The sequence below is a fragment of the Struthio camelus genome, chromosome 1 (assembly GCF_040807025.1).
Source record: "Struthio camelus isolate bStrCam1 chromosome 1, bStrCam1.hap1, whole genome shotgun sequence".
In the NCBI taxonomy this organism is placed as follows: domain Eukaryota; kingdom Metazoa; phylum Chordata; class Aves; order Struthioniformes; family Struthionidae; genus Struthio; species Struthio camelus.
The window spans coordinates 8,791,586-8,808,379 of record NC_090942.1 but is presented as its reverse complement, the minus strand read 5'-3'; the positions used below and the strand labels follow the sequence as shown (position 1 = coordinate 8,808,379).

Below are 16,794 nucleotides of genomic sequence, written 5' to 3'. Positions count from 1 at the left end.
GTCCGCGCGAGCCCCTCTGACTGAGCAGGAGCGCAGCGTTTCTGTTTCCCAGCGCGTGTTGTGACCACAGAGAAACCTTTGGGGAAAGGAAGGAGAAATTCCCCTTCGCGCAGACAGGGGCCTAGCCTGGCTTGGGGGGCCAAAAACCTGCTCTGGGTCACATCTGCATCAACAGCGGCCTCCCGCCGAGGGCCGAGACAAAGCAGCACCTAAGGGTTTTGCTTATTTACGCTGAAGGTTGAGGCTTTTTTCTGGAAATCGGGGGGCCGGGGCCGTGCGCTTTGTGGCGCGGCGGGCCGGGCCGGGCCGGGCCGGGCGCCGTGCGCTTTGTGGCGCGGCGGCGGGGCGGAAGGCGCGGCGGGCGGCGCGGCCCTTCCGGCGGGCTTCGCTGGCTGCCTGCCCGCGCCCGGCCCCGCCGCTGCCTCCGTCTCCGCCTCCTCCTCCCCCACTCGCCGCTCGCTGCCGCTCGGCGCCTCCATCCTGGTACTTCGGAGTCTCCATCCTGGTTTCTCAAGTGCCCGGACCCAAAACAGGAAGTAAGTGCGCGGGGACCTGCGGGCTGCCAGGGCCGGGAGCGGCCGGCGGCGCGGGGCGGCGGCGCGGGCTGAGGGGGCTGCGAGAGGGAGGCGGCCGTGGCCGGCGGCCGTGGCCGGCACCGCGCCTCAGCCGCGGCCGGGCCCAGCTGGGCCGCGCTGCGCCGCGTCGGGCCGGGCCGGCAGCGGCGCTGGCAGCGGCTTCGGCCAGCGCCGCCGCCAGGAGGGGAAAATGGCGGCGGCGGCGCCAGCCCGGGACCAAATGGCGGCGCTGGCGGCCGGGGGGCAGCGGGGGGCCGCGGCCTGCGGGGCCCTTCCCGCGCCGCCGGGGGGCAGCGCGGGCGGCCGGGGCAGGCAGGGTGCGCAGGGCCCCGCTGCGCTGCGGCCAGGTGGGCGCCTGCTCCGCGGGGGCTGGCGCGCCTCGGAGCGCTGCGCAGCCTGAGGCCATCGGCGGGGGAAAACCTGGAAGCTCCCAAACCGCGGTTTCTGTGTTTGGGGGGACGCTATTTTTGTTCGAGCCCCCCTTCACGCCCCCCCCCCCCCCCGGCTTGGATGTCGGTAATAAAAGGCCACCTGCGTGAGCACGTTTAAAGCTCTCTTTCTCTGGGTTTGTGGTCGGGGTGTCCTTAGCTTGTGGCTTTTATCTGTTTTGTTTTTGGTTTCTTTTTTTTTCTGGTCAGGGTTGTGATTTGCGGTGGCTCGGGACATTGTTTTTTAAGCGAATTCCTCAACGTACAACTCTGCCAAGGGCAGGGGTTTCATCTAAGAGCAGTACCTGGCTTTTCTGTGCCAGAGGTGTGCTCAGTGCTTTACCACAATGAAGGATTTCTTTTCTTTTCTGTTTTTTTTGAGGTCTCTTGGTTATGCACGAGGGCATGGTGAAGCACGTTACGCTACTACGGACTATTTTTTTGAGAAATGCAAGGTTATGCCTTAACGCAGCATCTCTTTACCTGACAGATAGTGTTTGTATGCACTTATTCGTAGTGGTCTTTATTCAGTCCGGCCTGGACACTGAAGTTAAGGGTTGAAGTAATCTGGAAAATGCTTTTTGTTTGCCAGCGCTGCTCTGGCGTTAGGTTTCTTGACAGCGTAGGTAAAACCATCTTAGAAAAGCAGATGATGTAGCCTTCATAATGAGGTGGAAACATCCCGTTACAACTCCAGCCTCCATCGATGCAGATGATCATAGTAACGGCAACAACTTGGTGCTTGCTTTTCTTAGACACGTACTGGAAGTTTTCGTATAACGTTTGATGGTTTACCCACGAGACTGAACGTTAAATAAAGCTCCTTAATTAGAGTGCCTCTAAAATACCGATTTCATCTTAACCAATAAAAATTACAAAAAGTGTACTTATAAGACATAAAGACCTTCAAAATACTCACCATGTGTCTATGCTGTGTCTTACTGTTTATGATAATCCCCTTCACGTTTACGAGAGTTAATTCTGCGTTCATCAAAAAGCAGCAGAGCTGTGGATTTATCAGTCTTATGCCTTTTACGATTAGGATAACAATCAACTGTTCATATTTTATTGCATGCTAAATTTCTGCCTGTTGTTATAAAGGTGAAGAGGTAATTGGAATGCTTACAATGAAACTACACGTAAATAGGTTTTCTTTTATATACTTAAGTACAATCAGTCTTATCAAGATTTTATCCACAGCTAAAACCTTCCGCCTGAGATCTGTAACTGTTCTTACGGGCCTATAATCTCATACCGATAAGAGTTTAATAAATCTTTGTATATATTGAACTCCGGTCTTTGGGTCGTTTTGTTTGAAATCTGTCCGAGTTGGTCCCCTTCTCACATCCGTCTTTGCAGGTGTTCAAGACAATTCCTTTGTGATGATTTTTAGATTTGAATCAAACTCACCTGATGTGGCAAGAAGGTGTTTTGTTAAATAATAACATAAGCCAGTTGGCACTGAGTTGTTAAAAACTCCTGATTTTGGCTTAAGTGTTGACTTGAAGAAATGAGGTATGGAATACACTAAACATTTTGGGCTTCTTCAATTACAAGGTGTATGAGGTCATGTAATCACCTTGTTTCCATTGTGTTAGTCTTGGAAAAAATGCGGTGAAATCCCAGTGCTTCCGCTGAGATTTTTCCTGTTTTAATAGCTGGTAGCCTTCGATAAACTTCAGTTTTTGCTTTTTACAGAATCTAGTGAAGTGCACTTCAACTTTCTGCCAAGTGCGGGGAACACAACCTTTAGTACAGTTGCGTGTAGAAATTTTAAAAGATTTAAAGCAGTCCACAGAAGACTAGACAAGACGTTCTGTTAATAACTAGGAATTATGATAGAATTCTACTTGCAAGGGGAAAACTAATATTTCTTAGTGTATAGAACTGCTATTTAATCTCTTGCAGCCCACAGAACATTTGAGCTCATCCTCCTGTGATTTAGATTTGGAAGAATTTTATATGAAAATGTTCCTTTTTTTTGTAGCTTAGTGTAAAAACAACTTTGTTGTTTTTTGCCTCAGTCTGCTGCATGTTTCCCAAAACAGATAAGAACTGCTATATTATGGGGCTTTGGTGGATAGCTGGAAAATGTATATTGGAATTGCATATTGATGATACTCGTGGGCAAAATATTTCAATATCTGTTAGGTTGCGCGCAGAAACCTCTCTAAAATTGTAATTAACTCTTTGAAAAAGTTGGATCTGGCTAAGTTGGTAAATACACCCAAAAATTTAGCAATGCAAGAAGTCCATATTAAATGTACATAATTTTTCAAGCTACTGACATGCAGTCTTTACTGCATTTTTGTAATACGCATCCACAGTGCATCCAGCAGCGAGTTCCCTTCCCCCACAAGCTAACGCTCTCCTTCAGATTGTAACGTCGTTAGTAGTAGGCTTGTATTTCTAGAGCCTGTGTTTGCGTCTAGGACTAGAAATGTTTTGGGGCTTGTATTTAGAATGAAAGGAGTAACCTTTTTGTTTCAAACAGAAAACAATACATTTTCAAAAACAAACACTTATTTTCAGTGAATTCATGAGAAGGTGACATTTTGGCAAAGGAGAGACTATTCATATCGTAACTTTCAATAATTAAGAGCTAAAGGCCAACGTTTAGTTTGTGTAGGTAACTTCTTCAGTAGCGGATGGGTGGTGAACGTGCAGGTGTTTGTAATAAATGGGACTTGCATGGCACGTACGGAAAGACCTTTGCAGTGGTACAGCATCGTTTAGCGTGGCTTCGGCTGTCATCCCGTGATAAATCAAGGACATCCAGCAAGTACAGTGTCCCTGCAGTCAGTCTCGAAGAAGCCTGCGTTAGAGGGTGTTGTCTCCTGCGGCAGCACTTTGCATTCTTCGCTGCGCTCGCGCTAAGCTTCAGGCGACTCCGTTACGTATCGTCTATGATGGTTCTCCATCGTACGTGGTAGTTCCATCGTTACTCAAGTGGAAAGCAGCAATCTTCATAGGATCTGGAGATTGTTTCATAGTCAAGCAGAAGTAACCACAACAGTAATTCGAGATATTTTTTTTCCTTTGCTCTCACCATTCAGTCACTAATTCATCTCTTCATGGGTTAGGGCTCTTGTCCCAGTCTCTGTGTCTTGAAAGAGTAAGTTTCTGTGTTTCTCTGTTTTCCTTATATTTTTGTAGTTTAACGAGTAAAAAGTAATGTCCAAAATATGCATTTGGCTTTGACCTGGCTCTTCTTGTATTTTGCAGTCAGAGTTTTCGACTCAGGTCCGCTCCACACCCGTTAAAAGTTGATGGAAATTTTTCCACTGAAGTCAAGGACTTGGCTCTTGTTCAGTTTTTGTCGAGGCTTGGTCGTGATTATTACCTTAACTCAGAAAACTTAAAATATGCTAAGTCTCAAATGTCTGGCATAGAGCAAAGTTGTCTTTTTTGGAGAGCCTGCACTTAGTGTTGGCTCTTATCTGTTACTTCATCTCAGCATTGGGATAAACTGTTCTTGGGAGGTTGGCAAAAAGTTACGAAATCCTGCTCAGTCCAGGAGTCACACTGAGGAGTGCTTCCTTCTTTGGAAAACTCCGTTCCTTGGAGAATGTGCCGTGCACAGTTTTTGGCGCTTTAGAAGGAGTAGCTGTGATCTCAAGCAGGCGTCTGTAGAGATTTTTCACTTGATCAGAAGGATCAGCGCGGTTGTTGGATGCGCTGCCTTTTATTATCACATAATTTAGAGTCCTGTTATAGCCGCTTTTGTACGGAAGTGACGGTGTAGCAGCTATGCGCTGAGCATGGCATATCTCTTTTTTTTTCTCTTCCATGGACAGTTCAGGTTTGGAAGTATGGACCCTTCCTGTGCTGTATCCATCTCTCTCTTAACATGGAGAACCAGCGAGGGAGAGAATACAAAACAGATAAGCCCAATTACTCTGTGGTTTTGACTTGGAAACCTACTCCTGTAAGCACGTTCCTCTAATTCTCAACAAGTCCCGAGTAACTGATGAAAGAAATGTCCAACTTTGTTATCGTCCTGTCAGTTTTATCTGTCTTTCAGTTTTCAGGATTCTTTCCATAAAAGAAAGAATGCTGTTCTGCATGTTCTGCATCTTCTGCTGTTGAAGGTACTATAGTTTCCTCTGCTTCTAGACAGGTAAAAATATGCTTTAGCTGAAGTTTGTGATTGACATAACTTGCTTTATGAAAGTAAATCTCATGTCTTTCAAGCTTTCATAGTGGTAAGAGATAACATAGGTGCTTTCAGGATATTGTGAGAGAAAAAAGTTTTATCAACAGCTGTTCGTATATAATTAAAGAGGAATAATCCCTGGCATTTCAAGTAACTTTGCTGGGAATTCACTGCATGTTCCTCACAATAAAAGTTATCCAGAAAGTGCATGTGAAAAACCTGAAGAGGAGAATCTTTTCTATTTCTGTTTGTCCTCCAGAACTGTCCAATTTGGTAACTCCCAAAAAATTAAACAGCTCAGAATTGAACAGCTCAGAATTAGGTTGAAGAAATTGCAGTCTGCTCATGTAACTATAATGGTTTAAGTTTTTCTTCCCCTTTAGAGAAAGTTAAGGATGCCTCTTCTGCTTCTTTAAAATCAGTACTATAGTCATGCAGCAGATACTAGTGAAGGATAGTAGGAAAGTGTTACTAGTAAAGAATAGATAGGGCAGAGGCTCTAAAGCTCGTGAGCAGATGAATCACAAGAAGGTCGTTTCCTCCGACACTTGCATGTGGCAAGGAACTGTTACTGATGACAGATGATTAAAGTAAGTTTGAGGACCCTGTGATTTAAGATGTTAACATGATCTGCAATTGTTGACATATTCAGAAGGGTCATATCACTTCATTATAGGAATGAGTCACTGTATGCGCTCAACGAAAGCTCAAAGCTTCATCAGGCTTGAGAGATGATAAGTAATTTTATTGAAAGACTGTCAGTAGTCTTTATCTTACCAAGAAAATACTGCTCTTGCTAGGAATCCTCGATAGCAAAGAACACATTTGCTAATTAGAAATGAAATCATTTCCTGCCAAGGCAGTATTGTTAACATTACACATGTGATTTAAAACAGGGGTTTTAAATTCCCTGTGTGAATGGATGGGCATATGGATATCCCTACCTGCTACATGGAAGATTATAATATAGTTGTGATTCTTAAAAGCTCTTATCCATGATTTTTTGAGCTACAAGTTAAAATTGTTGATGGTAATACCTTGACTTTAAAATAAAAGTTATAAATTTTTTTTCTATTATTGATGTATCAAAAACCACAGAAAAAGACTAGGAAGAATTTAAAGGAGAAATAGGTGATACTTTCTAGGTGATATTTTCTTCTTACAAAGCTCTGCCACAGGCAGACCCACCAAACCCGAGTGCTCAGAAGTCATGAGATCTTTGCAAAGCTTCTGAATAATTTAGATAGATGTGATTTCATTTATCCTCTGCCGCAGCAAAACTTACGTTCTTTGTGTTTGAGGGATTCAGACCGTTTTTCAAAATTAGTAACGTTGCTAGTTAAAATCGAAATTCTAATGATCGAGTAATGCTTTGGGTTTCTTCATAGTGTTTGTATGGTGGAAGTGAGATAATTAGAAACGTTGCACTAGCTCACTGACCGTGGTGTATACTGCTTACCTCAGTTAACTTATTTTCCAAGTAATTTTTTATACTGGTGACTGCTTGCACTCAGCTTTTCTGTTGCTCGTGTTATTTCAATGGTTAAAAAAAAATAGCGTTTGCAGGTTAATTATACAGGAAGAAGAAGAAGAAAACTTTGAAATTTAGCAATCCATAAACAGTGCAGCTATGAACAGGATAACATTACAAAAATATTTCTCAGTCCTGACTGGCTTTAGAAGGTTATATAATGGGAAAATTATCGAATGAGAAGTCTTACAAATACTAAAGAGACAAATAATATGAGAAGATTTAGAGAATTTAGAAACACTGACAGAATCATAGCATAAGTTTGTAAAAATAATGTAAAGCAGAAGATTAAGCACAGAGTAGAGAATCAGTAATAAGAGACAAGAGCAGCACATTAATAACGTGCTTACAGTATTTACATAGGTGCAGCAGTCAGTGTAAAATTGTGCAGCCTGTTTCAGACTGTATTGTGTATGAGGGATGCTGCTATGTCTCTCGGTAGTAATTTTATGCATCTGCAGCTAGAGCATTAATTTGAGGCACTCAAGTGTGGGATAAAGAGGGAGTGAATGGAGAAATGCAGCAGAAGCAGTTGTTTATACATAAGAACATATTTAATTAGGAAAAGCAACGACCGAAGCCTGCGGTGTGAAGAGGGTCCAACGGGTAAGACGGCAGAGATAACTTAAGGGGCATAAAGAGAAGCAATAGGGTGAATTCCAACGACTAGAAATACATTCTGACTGACAGGCAAATGTGTTGGAGCGTACAGTGATCTCTCACTACCTGCAACCGTTTTTTATCTGCCAGCCTTGGCTGATCCCGATGCTGTCCTCCTGAACTACTTGGCACAGCGAGTCTCTTAACGGGAGTCCACTGGAAGCCTAATTGCTGAAATGCTAAAATTGGACAAAGCAGTACAAAATGTACTGCAAGAAATAATCTATGCAGGCTGGAAAATTTATTGCATCACCCACAAGGTCCTTTCTTTTTATACTCTCAACTTGTAATAGTTGGCTTGAATTTACTTACAAAAGATCCTTTCCATACTCTTGGGTGACTTCTGCCCCATGAAGATGGCAAATGCTCTTATATGGGGGCCTTTAGGTACTATTTTTGGCTGGAGAAGTACCTTTGATACTATTTGACGTTACTCTACGTGATGCGTAAGTATGCAGGAAAAGTAATGGCGGCTAAACTTCTTAAGCGCTGGAATTGCTGATGGGAAAGAGCGGAATAGAGATTCATCAATCTGTTTGAGAGTTTATACTCATTGTTTGAGATAAAGGAAACAGCATTATGGACAATCAGAGTGGCAGCCTGACTAAGGAAAATAATTTGTGTATTACTCTTTCAGGTTTGAGTATGAGCACAGTTGAAGAAGAGTCTGACACAGTGACAGTAGAAACCGTGAACTCTGTGACTTTGACCCAGGACACTGAAGGGAACCTTATACTTCATTGCCCTCAAAATGGTACACAGTTGTATTTCGTATCATTTTTTTCATCTCTTTTCAGTGATCCAGCTATTGTACTTCCTTGTCTCTGCTGCTTCTCTCCAAATTAGATGAAATATTTGGATTCGATCTGCTTTTTGAGCTGGGGTTTATTCTGTACCTGCCTAGCTTTAAGGATATCGCTATCCTGATATACTTCAGTGGAAATGGGCTCTTAGAACTGAGCACATACCCAAGTTTGTGCAGACTTAAGGTATTTGTTGACATGGCAGAGAGATAAGTTGGAAAGGTTAGTGGATTGGGGGTAGCATTTATGTTTTCTATGAGGTTTTTTTTTTTTAATATATATACCTTGAAGAAAGCACATGAACTGTTACTGTCCATAATTTATGCTTAGGTCCCGAGCAGTAGTAAAGCCCTGAACCAGCCTATCGCTTTTGCTTCTGCCTTTTGTTATGGTCATTGTTGCTAGATTTATTTCAAGAGCTCCTCTTTGTTAACAGAAAGTGACCTGCAGATGTTCTTGTTTTTAGAAGCTGAAGAAATAGACTCTGAAGACAGCGCTGAACCTCCACACAAGAGGCTTTGCTTGTCAGAGGATGATCAGAGTCTTGATGACTCCACTCCATGCATTTCTGTTGTTGCAGTTCCAAGTAAGTTGTTGTAAGTCTGCGTGCTCTTGAAGCAAATGTTTTTGTTGGTAAAGGTGAAAAGTGGGGTCTTTTGATCACATTCAGTATTTTGCATGTTTTATTTTAAAATTTTGTTGGTACCTTAAATTTATGCAGCACCTCTTATCTCTCATGAGCCTTAAATGTTTTTGCAGCAATCTATTTCTGTGCAATGCTGGTGAAATAAACCTGTCTCAAAGAAAGGTCTGCAGGCAAAGGTGCTCTGTGCAAGTTGAAAGCTAGGCGAACGAGCAAAAAAGTAAATGCTGTACTCTTGCAAAGAGCTTGTGAGATTAATTTTTTAATGATCAAACAGTATAGTTCCATGTTTTAAAATACTGAGGAAAAAACATATCTCTGTTGCAAACACATGGTCTTTTTAAGGTATGGATTGCTGTAGTACCAAGGGTAGGCTGAGTGGTGAAATTGAGATTTAGGAAGTTCACTGAATATTATGTATGGCTCAGTATAGTTTCTCAAACAGATCTAGCAAGTTAAAATATCTACTTACAACACCTAGAGTGGCTGTTTATTTGGTGGAAGCTAACAGAAACTCTTTAGAAGTAAAGGAATTACATATTGAGGTTGGAAAAGAAAAAAAAGAGGGAATGAGAATGCTGCCAAAAGGTTTGAAAGTTTAATAATTGGAGAATAATGAAAATAGGGCTAGAAAAGCAGCGTTTAATACAGTACTGTTGGCATCAACTAAGAGTCTTTTTTTTTGTTGTTGCGTATTTCACATTAGCTCTTAGTCAAAAGTAAAGATGTTTTAAAACTTACGTAAACTGTTATGAAGAGCAACTATTGGTAATCAGCTGGTGATTCTACCATGTCAATAAACAAACACCAAGCAAGATCACTCTAAGGATTTTCACTGCAAAGACAGCAATTTATAAAACCTATGCCATTCATAACAAATGTTCTAAGAGTAAGGTATACAACTAACTTACCCATTTTGAAGTTTCAGAAAATGATCAGAGCTTTGAGGTGACCATGACTGCTACCACTGAGGTAGCTGAAGATGAGATTAATGAAGGAACTGTTACTCAGATTCAGGTACAATAAAACTTCAGAACTGACCTATTTGACATATAGTTTTATTTGAATTTTTACAAAAAGAGAAATAAACAGAAAGGGCTCCTTAAATGAATGTGAATATTTTTAGTATGAAACTGATGTATTTGAACACAGGTCCTTTTTGTAAATATCGTTCTATAAAAGTGCAATTGAATCATTTTTTAAGTGAAAGAGGCAATTTGTAGTGTAATGTCCTGCCCAAAGAGTGAGACAGTAAACAGTAATAGGTTAACCCTCCAAGGCTCGTTATTTGCTCTGTAATGATCTGCACAGAAATTGGAGAAGTTTATCTGTTATTTCTGTAGTTCTTTGATTACAAGTTAAGCTTTATAACAGGTCTAAATGTGCTTTTCCTTGTCAACAGTCCTAATAGTTACCTTCTGTTCTTCTTGTGGGTTTTCTGTTTCAAGTTCTATCTTGGAGGTACTGAACACAGTCCTCTTTCCGCTGAAGTCAGTGAGACACTTGGTGTTCACTCTATTTTAAACAGGATGAACAAACGTTATCTGATTGATTCTCAGAACATCTGTGTGTTAAGATGCTAAATCTTACTCATGTCTTTCGAGAAAGGAGGATGTACTTGTAATGTCATTTCTATAAAAGTGACAGTTTTTCAGCAGTTAGCCAGGTGACTGGATGTGATGGATTCCTTTTCCTTCAAATTATATCTTCATATGAAATGCAAGGTGTGAGAATGAACTGAAGATCTGACTAAACTGATTAGGTTTAATGGTCTCTTCAAGATTCTTCAGAATGAACAGCTGGATGAAATTTCCCCAATGGGCAATGAAGAAGTGTCAGCTGTTAGTCAAGCCTGGTTCACAACCAAAGAAGATAAGGATTCCCTAACAAATAAAGGTAGGATACTTAAAATGAAATTCTCCTACACTGCTTAAAAGGTAAGCTGTTCCAGATGCCTCAGAGAATATTTTGGAGGATGCATAAAGTAATCTCTGGTCTGGCTGTTTTAGTGAAAATATTTGAAGAGACGGGATCTAAAACTAGTAAGAGATCTAATATGTTAAGTCCTTGTCATCACTGTGACATTTTGTATGCAAGGCAAAATTTGGAACTCCAGATACGCTTGGAGAGAATGAGGGGGGCATAGTATTTCCAGTGGTGACAGTGATTCCAGTGGCCATGGTGGAGAACTGTCATACTTGATATGTCTGCGCAGATGGTGCAGACAGTTTTACCTTTGCTCCACTTGATCTAACAGTCTTGATCTTTTGATCTAGTTGGGTGCGAGGAAGGTCCAACTGGAGGGGAGCACACCGTGAAAGAATGAATCTATGCTCAGATTAATGAATCTTTCCTCTAGATGGGGCTTATTAGTCCAGCTGCTGTTCTTGTGATTCATGCTAAACAGTTTCTGCAGTGGAGTTGGCTCAGAAAGAGCTGGGATTATGCAGACCAGAGTCTACTGAAATAATCACTGCTACTATTAAAACTACCACCCCCTCAGCATTCCTCCCTTTCAAAGTGTATCTGTGCAGTCATGTAGTAGCCACTGAATTGTCAAGCTTTTTTTTTCTTTTCCTCCCAGGGGAAGGTGGAGTGCCTTTCTAAACATGTGGAAACAGCTTGGTTTCAAATGAAGAGTTCTTGTCTCTTCAGTTTCCTCAGTCTCTCAGCTGTTTTTCTTATCCTGACCTTACCTGTTTTTGAAGGACAATAAAACTGAAAATCTCTCTCGATCAGTACAAAACAAGACCCTTTTTAATTAGAAAGCTTGAGGAAAAAATGGTTTTCCCGTCCGGAAGCAAGTTCTCTCTTGCCCAGTCAGTTCTACTCCAGAGGACCGAGTGTGCTGCTGTCGGTGAAAAAATTCGCGAGGCATGCAGGGTCTGGGCATTGGATATGGGAAATGCAGACGAAGGTTGCTGAACAATTTTGTGTGTCCATTTCACTCACTGATGCCAAGTGTGCACAGTTGCTTTTAATAGGCAGTAATTTCCCCCTGTTTTCTCCATCCTTCGTATGAGCTTCTAAGCCCTTTGTTCAGTCCAGGGAGTGGGGGAGAAGTAGAACAGCAAAGACATCCATCCCTTTGCACTGCAGCACTGAGGCAACTAGGGTAGAGTAAGCGAGAGAAACCCTTTTGCTGCAGCTGGCTTGCTTTAGGGTGAGAGGCAGCAGGGACGTTACAATCTTTTCGGAAGGCACTGGCAAAGGGCTTCAGTCTGTTGGTTGGGAGCTACACGTTCTCAGCTGTCCCTGAAGGAGCACGCACTGGTGGCTTGGCAGAGAAATGACTGTTTGCATGTGAATTGGTGGCCTGTTTGATGTATGTGTCTTATTGAAACATATTAGAAACTCGCTGTGTGTGTTCCTTCTGCAGTCATCTCATGGGCGTATTAAGTGATCATAAACCACGAGTGGCATTTACAGTTGTGAGTGAATGAGAGTGCTAAATCTAGTGATTGTAATTGAGAGATGAATACTGGGAAGACCTTTCCATTTAAACATGCCTAGAAAAATACATAAGAAACCATACTAACTGCACCTTTCTTGGGGTGTCTGTGCTCTGTCAGAGATCAGCTGTGGAGGAATCCCAGTATGTATTTCCTTTTACAGTTGCTAGGAGTGTGGCACTTGTTGGCAAGAACTCATCATTTTGATGGTAGTCTCCAGCTGATAGGAATCCTTTTTTCAAGATCCGCGAGCAGGTTATAATAATATTGTCTCAGACCCCAGGTTTTCTTTTTGAATAAAAGTTGATTGTTTTTGCTTTTAAAGCTGTTAAAGCTTTAAAGCATTGAAGTTACTAAGGGCGTAGTCAGAGATGAAACATAAGGTTTGTCTTTGTTGATTTGTCACTTTTCTTTGGGAAATAAAACACTGAGCATCAGTCTTTCTCTTGACTGTGACCACTGGGCACTATTGCCAATACAAGAGAGAGAAAGAGAGGGCCCAGTTTGTCGGCGTACACTAGGTAGAACAGTTACCTCTGTGAAAAGCACTTACAGTAGGCTGCACTTGAGGGTTGGGAAAAGATAAGGTGTATAAGAGAACTCCATCATGTTGCTAATTTGTCAGGTAACGTTTATGAATCACATTTACTTCTTAAGTCCCAGCTTCTGGAATCCTTTGAGCACGTGAAAATTTTGGCCGTCAGTGTAAAGAGAAATTTTCTAGTCTTTATGGCTGAAGAGAAAGCCTGAAAATGTGGCTTGACAGCACATAGAGAAATTAGTGTTCTGCCTTAAAAAAAACTGATGGTTTTGAGGAGGGGTCTGACTCGCATTATTTAAATATTTGAAGTTGGCAGTTATGGAGAATTGTTCATCGGTTCTGAAATAGCATCTGTTTTGAATTAATTCTAGTTCGTTTAAGTAGCTAAAATTACTACTCCCTTTTCTTTGTTAATTGCAATAACAAGTTGTTCATGTTTTCTGATTTCTTCCGTTTTGCCGACCTTCACTGTGGTAATTAGTTTGTCATTTCTATTTTAAGGCCATAAGTGGAAGCAAGGGATGTGGTCGAAGGAAGAAATTGACATTTTGATGAGTAACATTGAACGTTATTTAAAGGTATGCGTTAGAGTACGTTATCTGCCAGTTGGAGTGGTTATGCAGCTCCTGCTAGAAACTTTCTGTAGTTGTTCCCAGAATGTGCAAATAAGTGATTCTGGACAGTTCATAGTACAAATAGTCGTTACCTGTTCATAAGATAATTGTAACCGCGCAAAGGATTTAAGATTCTACTGGATGTAACACTGCTCTTAATTTGTGTACTGATATAACCCATTCTAAAATTACACACCAGGATGCTCAAGAGGTTTAAACTCTCTTCCTGAATATACATCACTCATAAAATTTGTGGTGAAGGCAGGAGAAGAAGGTTGGGGGTAGAGCCGCTTTTCCATGCAAAAAATTGAATGCAACTTCCAAACTCCTTTGCCAGTGTATTAATGCCTGCATTTGTTCACTACACTAAGAGGATTCCTGTATCTGCTTTCTTCCCCTTTGTGTGTCAGTGTCAGAGTTTAGTGCAGAAATAGGCATGCATTTAACATGCTTACAGTGATAAATGCCCACAAGTCATATTTACTTCTGATATAGTAGGCTTACAGCTGAAAATACAGCCTGGATATTACAGGTTCACCATCCTTCATCTTTAAAAAAAAAAAAAAAAAAAAAAAAACCTGCCCCGAATTCAGCCTTCGTTAGTGTACATGCAAAATTGTCAGCATTAGTTGTGGAAACATACATGCCTGTCCGCACGCGTATTAGAATTTCTGCCACAAAATCATGCACGGATAGTGCTTTTTTTTTTTAATCTAGATAGACTTTATTAGGCTAGCTAGATAACTTTTCTAAGGTTACTACTGACTCTTGACTAGTACAGAAATTGTCAAAATTTATCACATTTTCCCATTTATCTGCTTTCTTGTCTTTTGGAGTTTTACTGCTTTGAATAGTGTAGTGCTTTTTACTGTGCTGAAATTAAACTAAAGCTTTCCTTTTATACTTACTCCGGTGTTTTTTTTTTTTTTTTTAATCAAATTTGCTTTGGGTTTCCATCAGAACAGAAGAGTCGTTTAGCTGGAAAAAATGTTTTCACCTGAAGAGCAAGCAATTATGTAATACATTGATATAGAACTGTCTCACAACTTTCCATTGTATAACCCCAGGCTAATGACACCAAAGTAAATATATTTAAATCTCACTCAACTTTTGACCACAAAGTACACTTTTGAAATTGCTTGTAAACATGGATGGAAGTTAGAGCTTCCGTGTATACTTGGACTTCAGTGTAAGGAACTTAATGTTCAGGGCTCTGTATTCGATGTAATTAAAACCATAAATTAGTTGAAATTTTGGATTGTAGTATTTGAAATGCAAAGAAAGTTGCATAATGGTGTGCTGGACTGCAGTTGTTAAATATTCTGCATCTTGATTTCTAGGAGATTCTATCTAAGATTTTTTTTTTATTATTTTTTTTAAATACTTCCCTCTAGGCCCGTGGAATAAAAGATGCCACTGAAATTATATTTGAAATGTCAAAAGATGAAAGAAAAGATTTCTACCGGACAATAGCTTGGGGTTTGAATCGGCCTCTCTTTGCTGTGTATAGAAGAGTTCTTCGCATGTATGATGACAGAAACCATGTGGGAAAGTATGACAACCTCTAATGCTGCATGGTTTTATTGGTATGAGTAGGGCATGTATTTAATGTTTGACACATTATGTGCGAGACAGAGGATTCTAGCCAAGCAGACCTAGCTCTTCCCGCTCATAACTGACCTCTGGTGAATTCTGCTAAGAAATGGCTTTCTCTGCCTGTGATGTCATTTATTCAGAATTGCAAGACAGCAGTTCTGGAGAAGCACTAGAACTCCAGGCTGCTTAAACGAGGGTTAATAGCCTACAGGAACTGATCTGTTATGATTCAGCACAGGATCAAGGCTTGATCAGCCCTGATAATAGTTGTGCTTGCCTTTTAAGGCAAGCAGTTTGCAGAGGGGTTTCTGATGTGATTAGAAGGTTTTGAGAAAAGCCTGGCTATCTGCTGAAGTCTAGTTTGTTTCTAGAACTGTGACCTTCAGCTAATTGCTCTTAATCTCTGTGCCCTTGGTTTCTCCATGTGTAAAGCAGTGGGTATGGTGCCATCTAGAAATGGTGATGAGGATATTGGGTTATAGTTTTTCAAGATTCTCGATGGTTAAAAATGTCATCTCAATGCTAATTTTTTTTTTTTAATGCAAATTCGGCCTTATGGTGATTGCAAACTTGAGGTAGGAGGGGAAAAAAAGAGTTGTTTATTTAAGAGAGTAATCTCCTAAATTCTAATCATGTTCTTAGGAGCAAGGGAGCAAGTTCACGGAGGATGGGGAATCTTGCTGGTAAAATAGGAAGAACCTTAGACCAGATGACTTTCGACATGCATTAACAGGAAAAATAGAATTTGTTCTTTGCGTTCTTTGCAAGCATACAGTCAGTTTTTTTGTATAGTTGAAGTTCCTTAATTGTTTATGGTAAATAAATATGTACATTGTGGTTAATAAAACAGAAATATTTGTGCTGTATGCTTTTTATATAAAATAGTGTATTTTTATTTACCTTTTGCTTAGGTATACACCTGAGGAAATTGAAAAGCTTAAAGAGTAAGTCTTTTTATTAACTAGATCATGGTACCAACGTTCTGTTTAACAGCTTGGATAGTTTTTACAGGTTTTGTTATACAAAATCACTGAAAAGGCACAGGTAAACTCGAGAAATTACCACTATCGGAAAATAGTGGTAATTTTAAATTAATCGGAAGAGACATTAAATTACTTTCTGATCAGTTTTTTATATGATAGTATGAATTCAGGTCTTAAACGACATACGACAGAGCTTTTAAACAAGCCTTCTATTGAAACCAGCTATGCTTCAGGTTTTTACAAGCACAGTCAAGCTCATGTGTTTGTGAAAAACAGAAGCCCACTTTCTTTAGAAAACCTGAGCAAAGGCTATTTCTAAAGAGTTGCAGGTCAAGGGCAGCGTTTCCCCTGTGAAATATGAGAGATCTGTAGGCCGCCGATAAGGCTCTTTGATTTCACTTATGAACCTGCCAGATCAAGGCAGGGGCTGCAAGTTTTATGTCCCCTTGCAGCTTTCCTGGTTTGACTCATTTGCAGAAATTGTGTTAGACTGGAGAAAAAACAGTGTATTATGTTATTTTGATGGATTTGTTTGGCTATCAGTGTAGCTGAAGTTTGTGTGACTTGCAAGATGCCTGTTGTTCCAGATGTGTCATAATAAAAAGATCATGAGTCAATATGTTAAGAACCTTATATCATGTGTAGGAGGAAAATAATAGTATTATGGACATGATTGTACAGTGTTTTATTTCATTTGAATTGTAGGATGCCTGTGTTTTCATCAAGCATTGTTTTGGTTTCTCAAGTAAGCTGTATACCACCTGAAAATCCTTGAGGAACTTGTGTAGAATGGGTGTTACATTTCTGTCTAA

General features: G+C 40.8%; 1 protein-coding gene across 2 annotated transcripts in view; it reads left to right on the top strand.

Moving 5' to 3' along the window:
• The first annotated feature begins 319 nt into the window (after nt 1-319).
• The window catches only part of DMTF1 (cyclin D binding myb like transcription factor 1), a 30,786-nt gene continuing 14,311 nt past the window's right edge, over nt 320-16,794 (top strand). Inside the window, exons 1-8 of one of the 2 annotated variants that reach the window (XM_068919132.1) lie at nt 320-536; nt 7,988-8,104; nt 8,620-8,739; nt 9,719-9,813; nt 10,578-10,692; nt 13,291-13,367; nt 14,798-14,955; nt 15,911-15,943. In XM_068919132.1, the coding sequence (XP_068775233.1) occupies nt 7,996-8,104; nt 8,620-8,739; nt 9,719-9,813; nt 10,578-10,692; nt 13,291-13,367; nt 14,798-14,955; nt 15,911-15,943 (707 nt within the window). In that variant the 5' untranslated portion in view covers nt 320-536; nt 7,988-7,995. The remainder of the gene's footprint in view (nt 537-7,987; nt 8,105-8,619; nt 8,740-9,718; nt 9,814-10,577; nt 10,693-13,290; nt 13,368-14,797; nt 14,956-15,910; nt 15,944-16,794) is intronic. The other variant, XM_068919210.1, reaches the window with a different exon arrangement.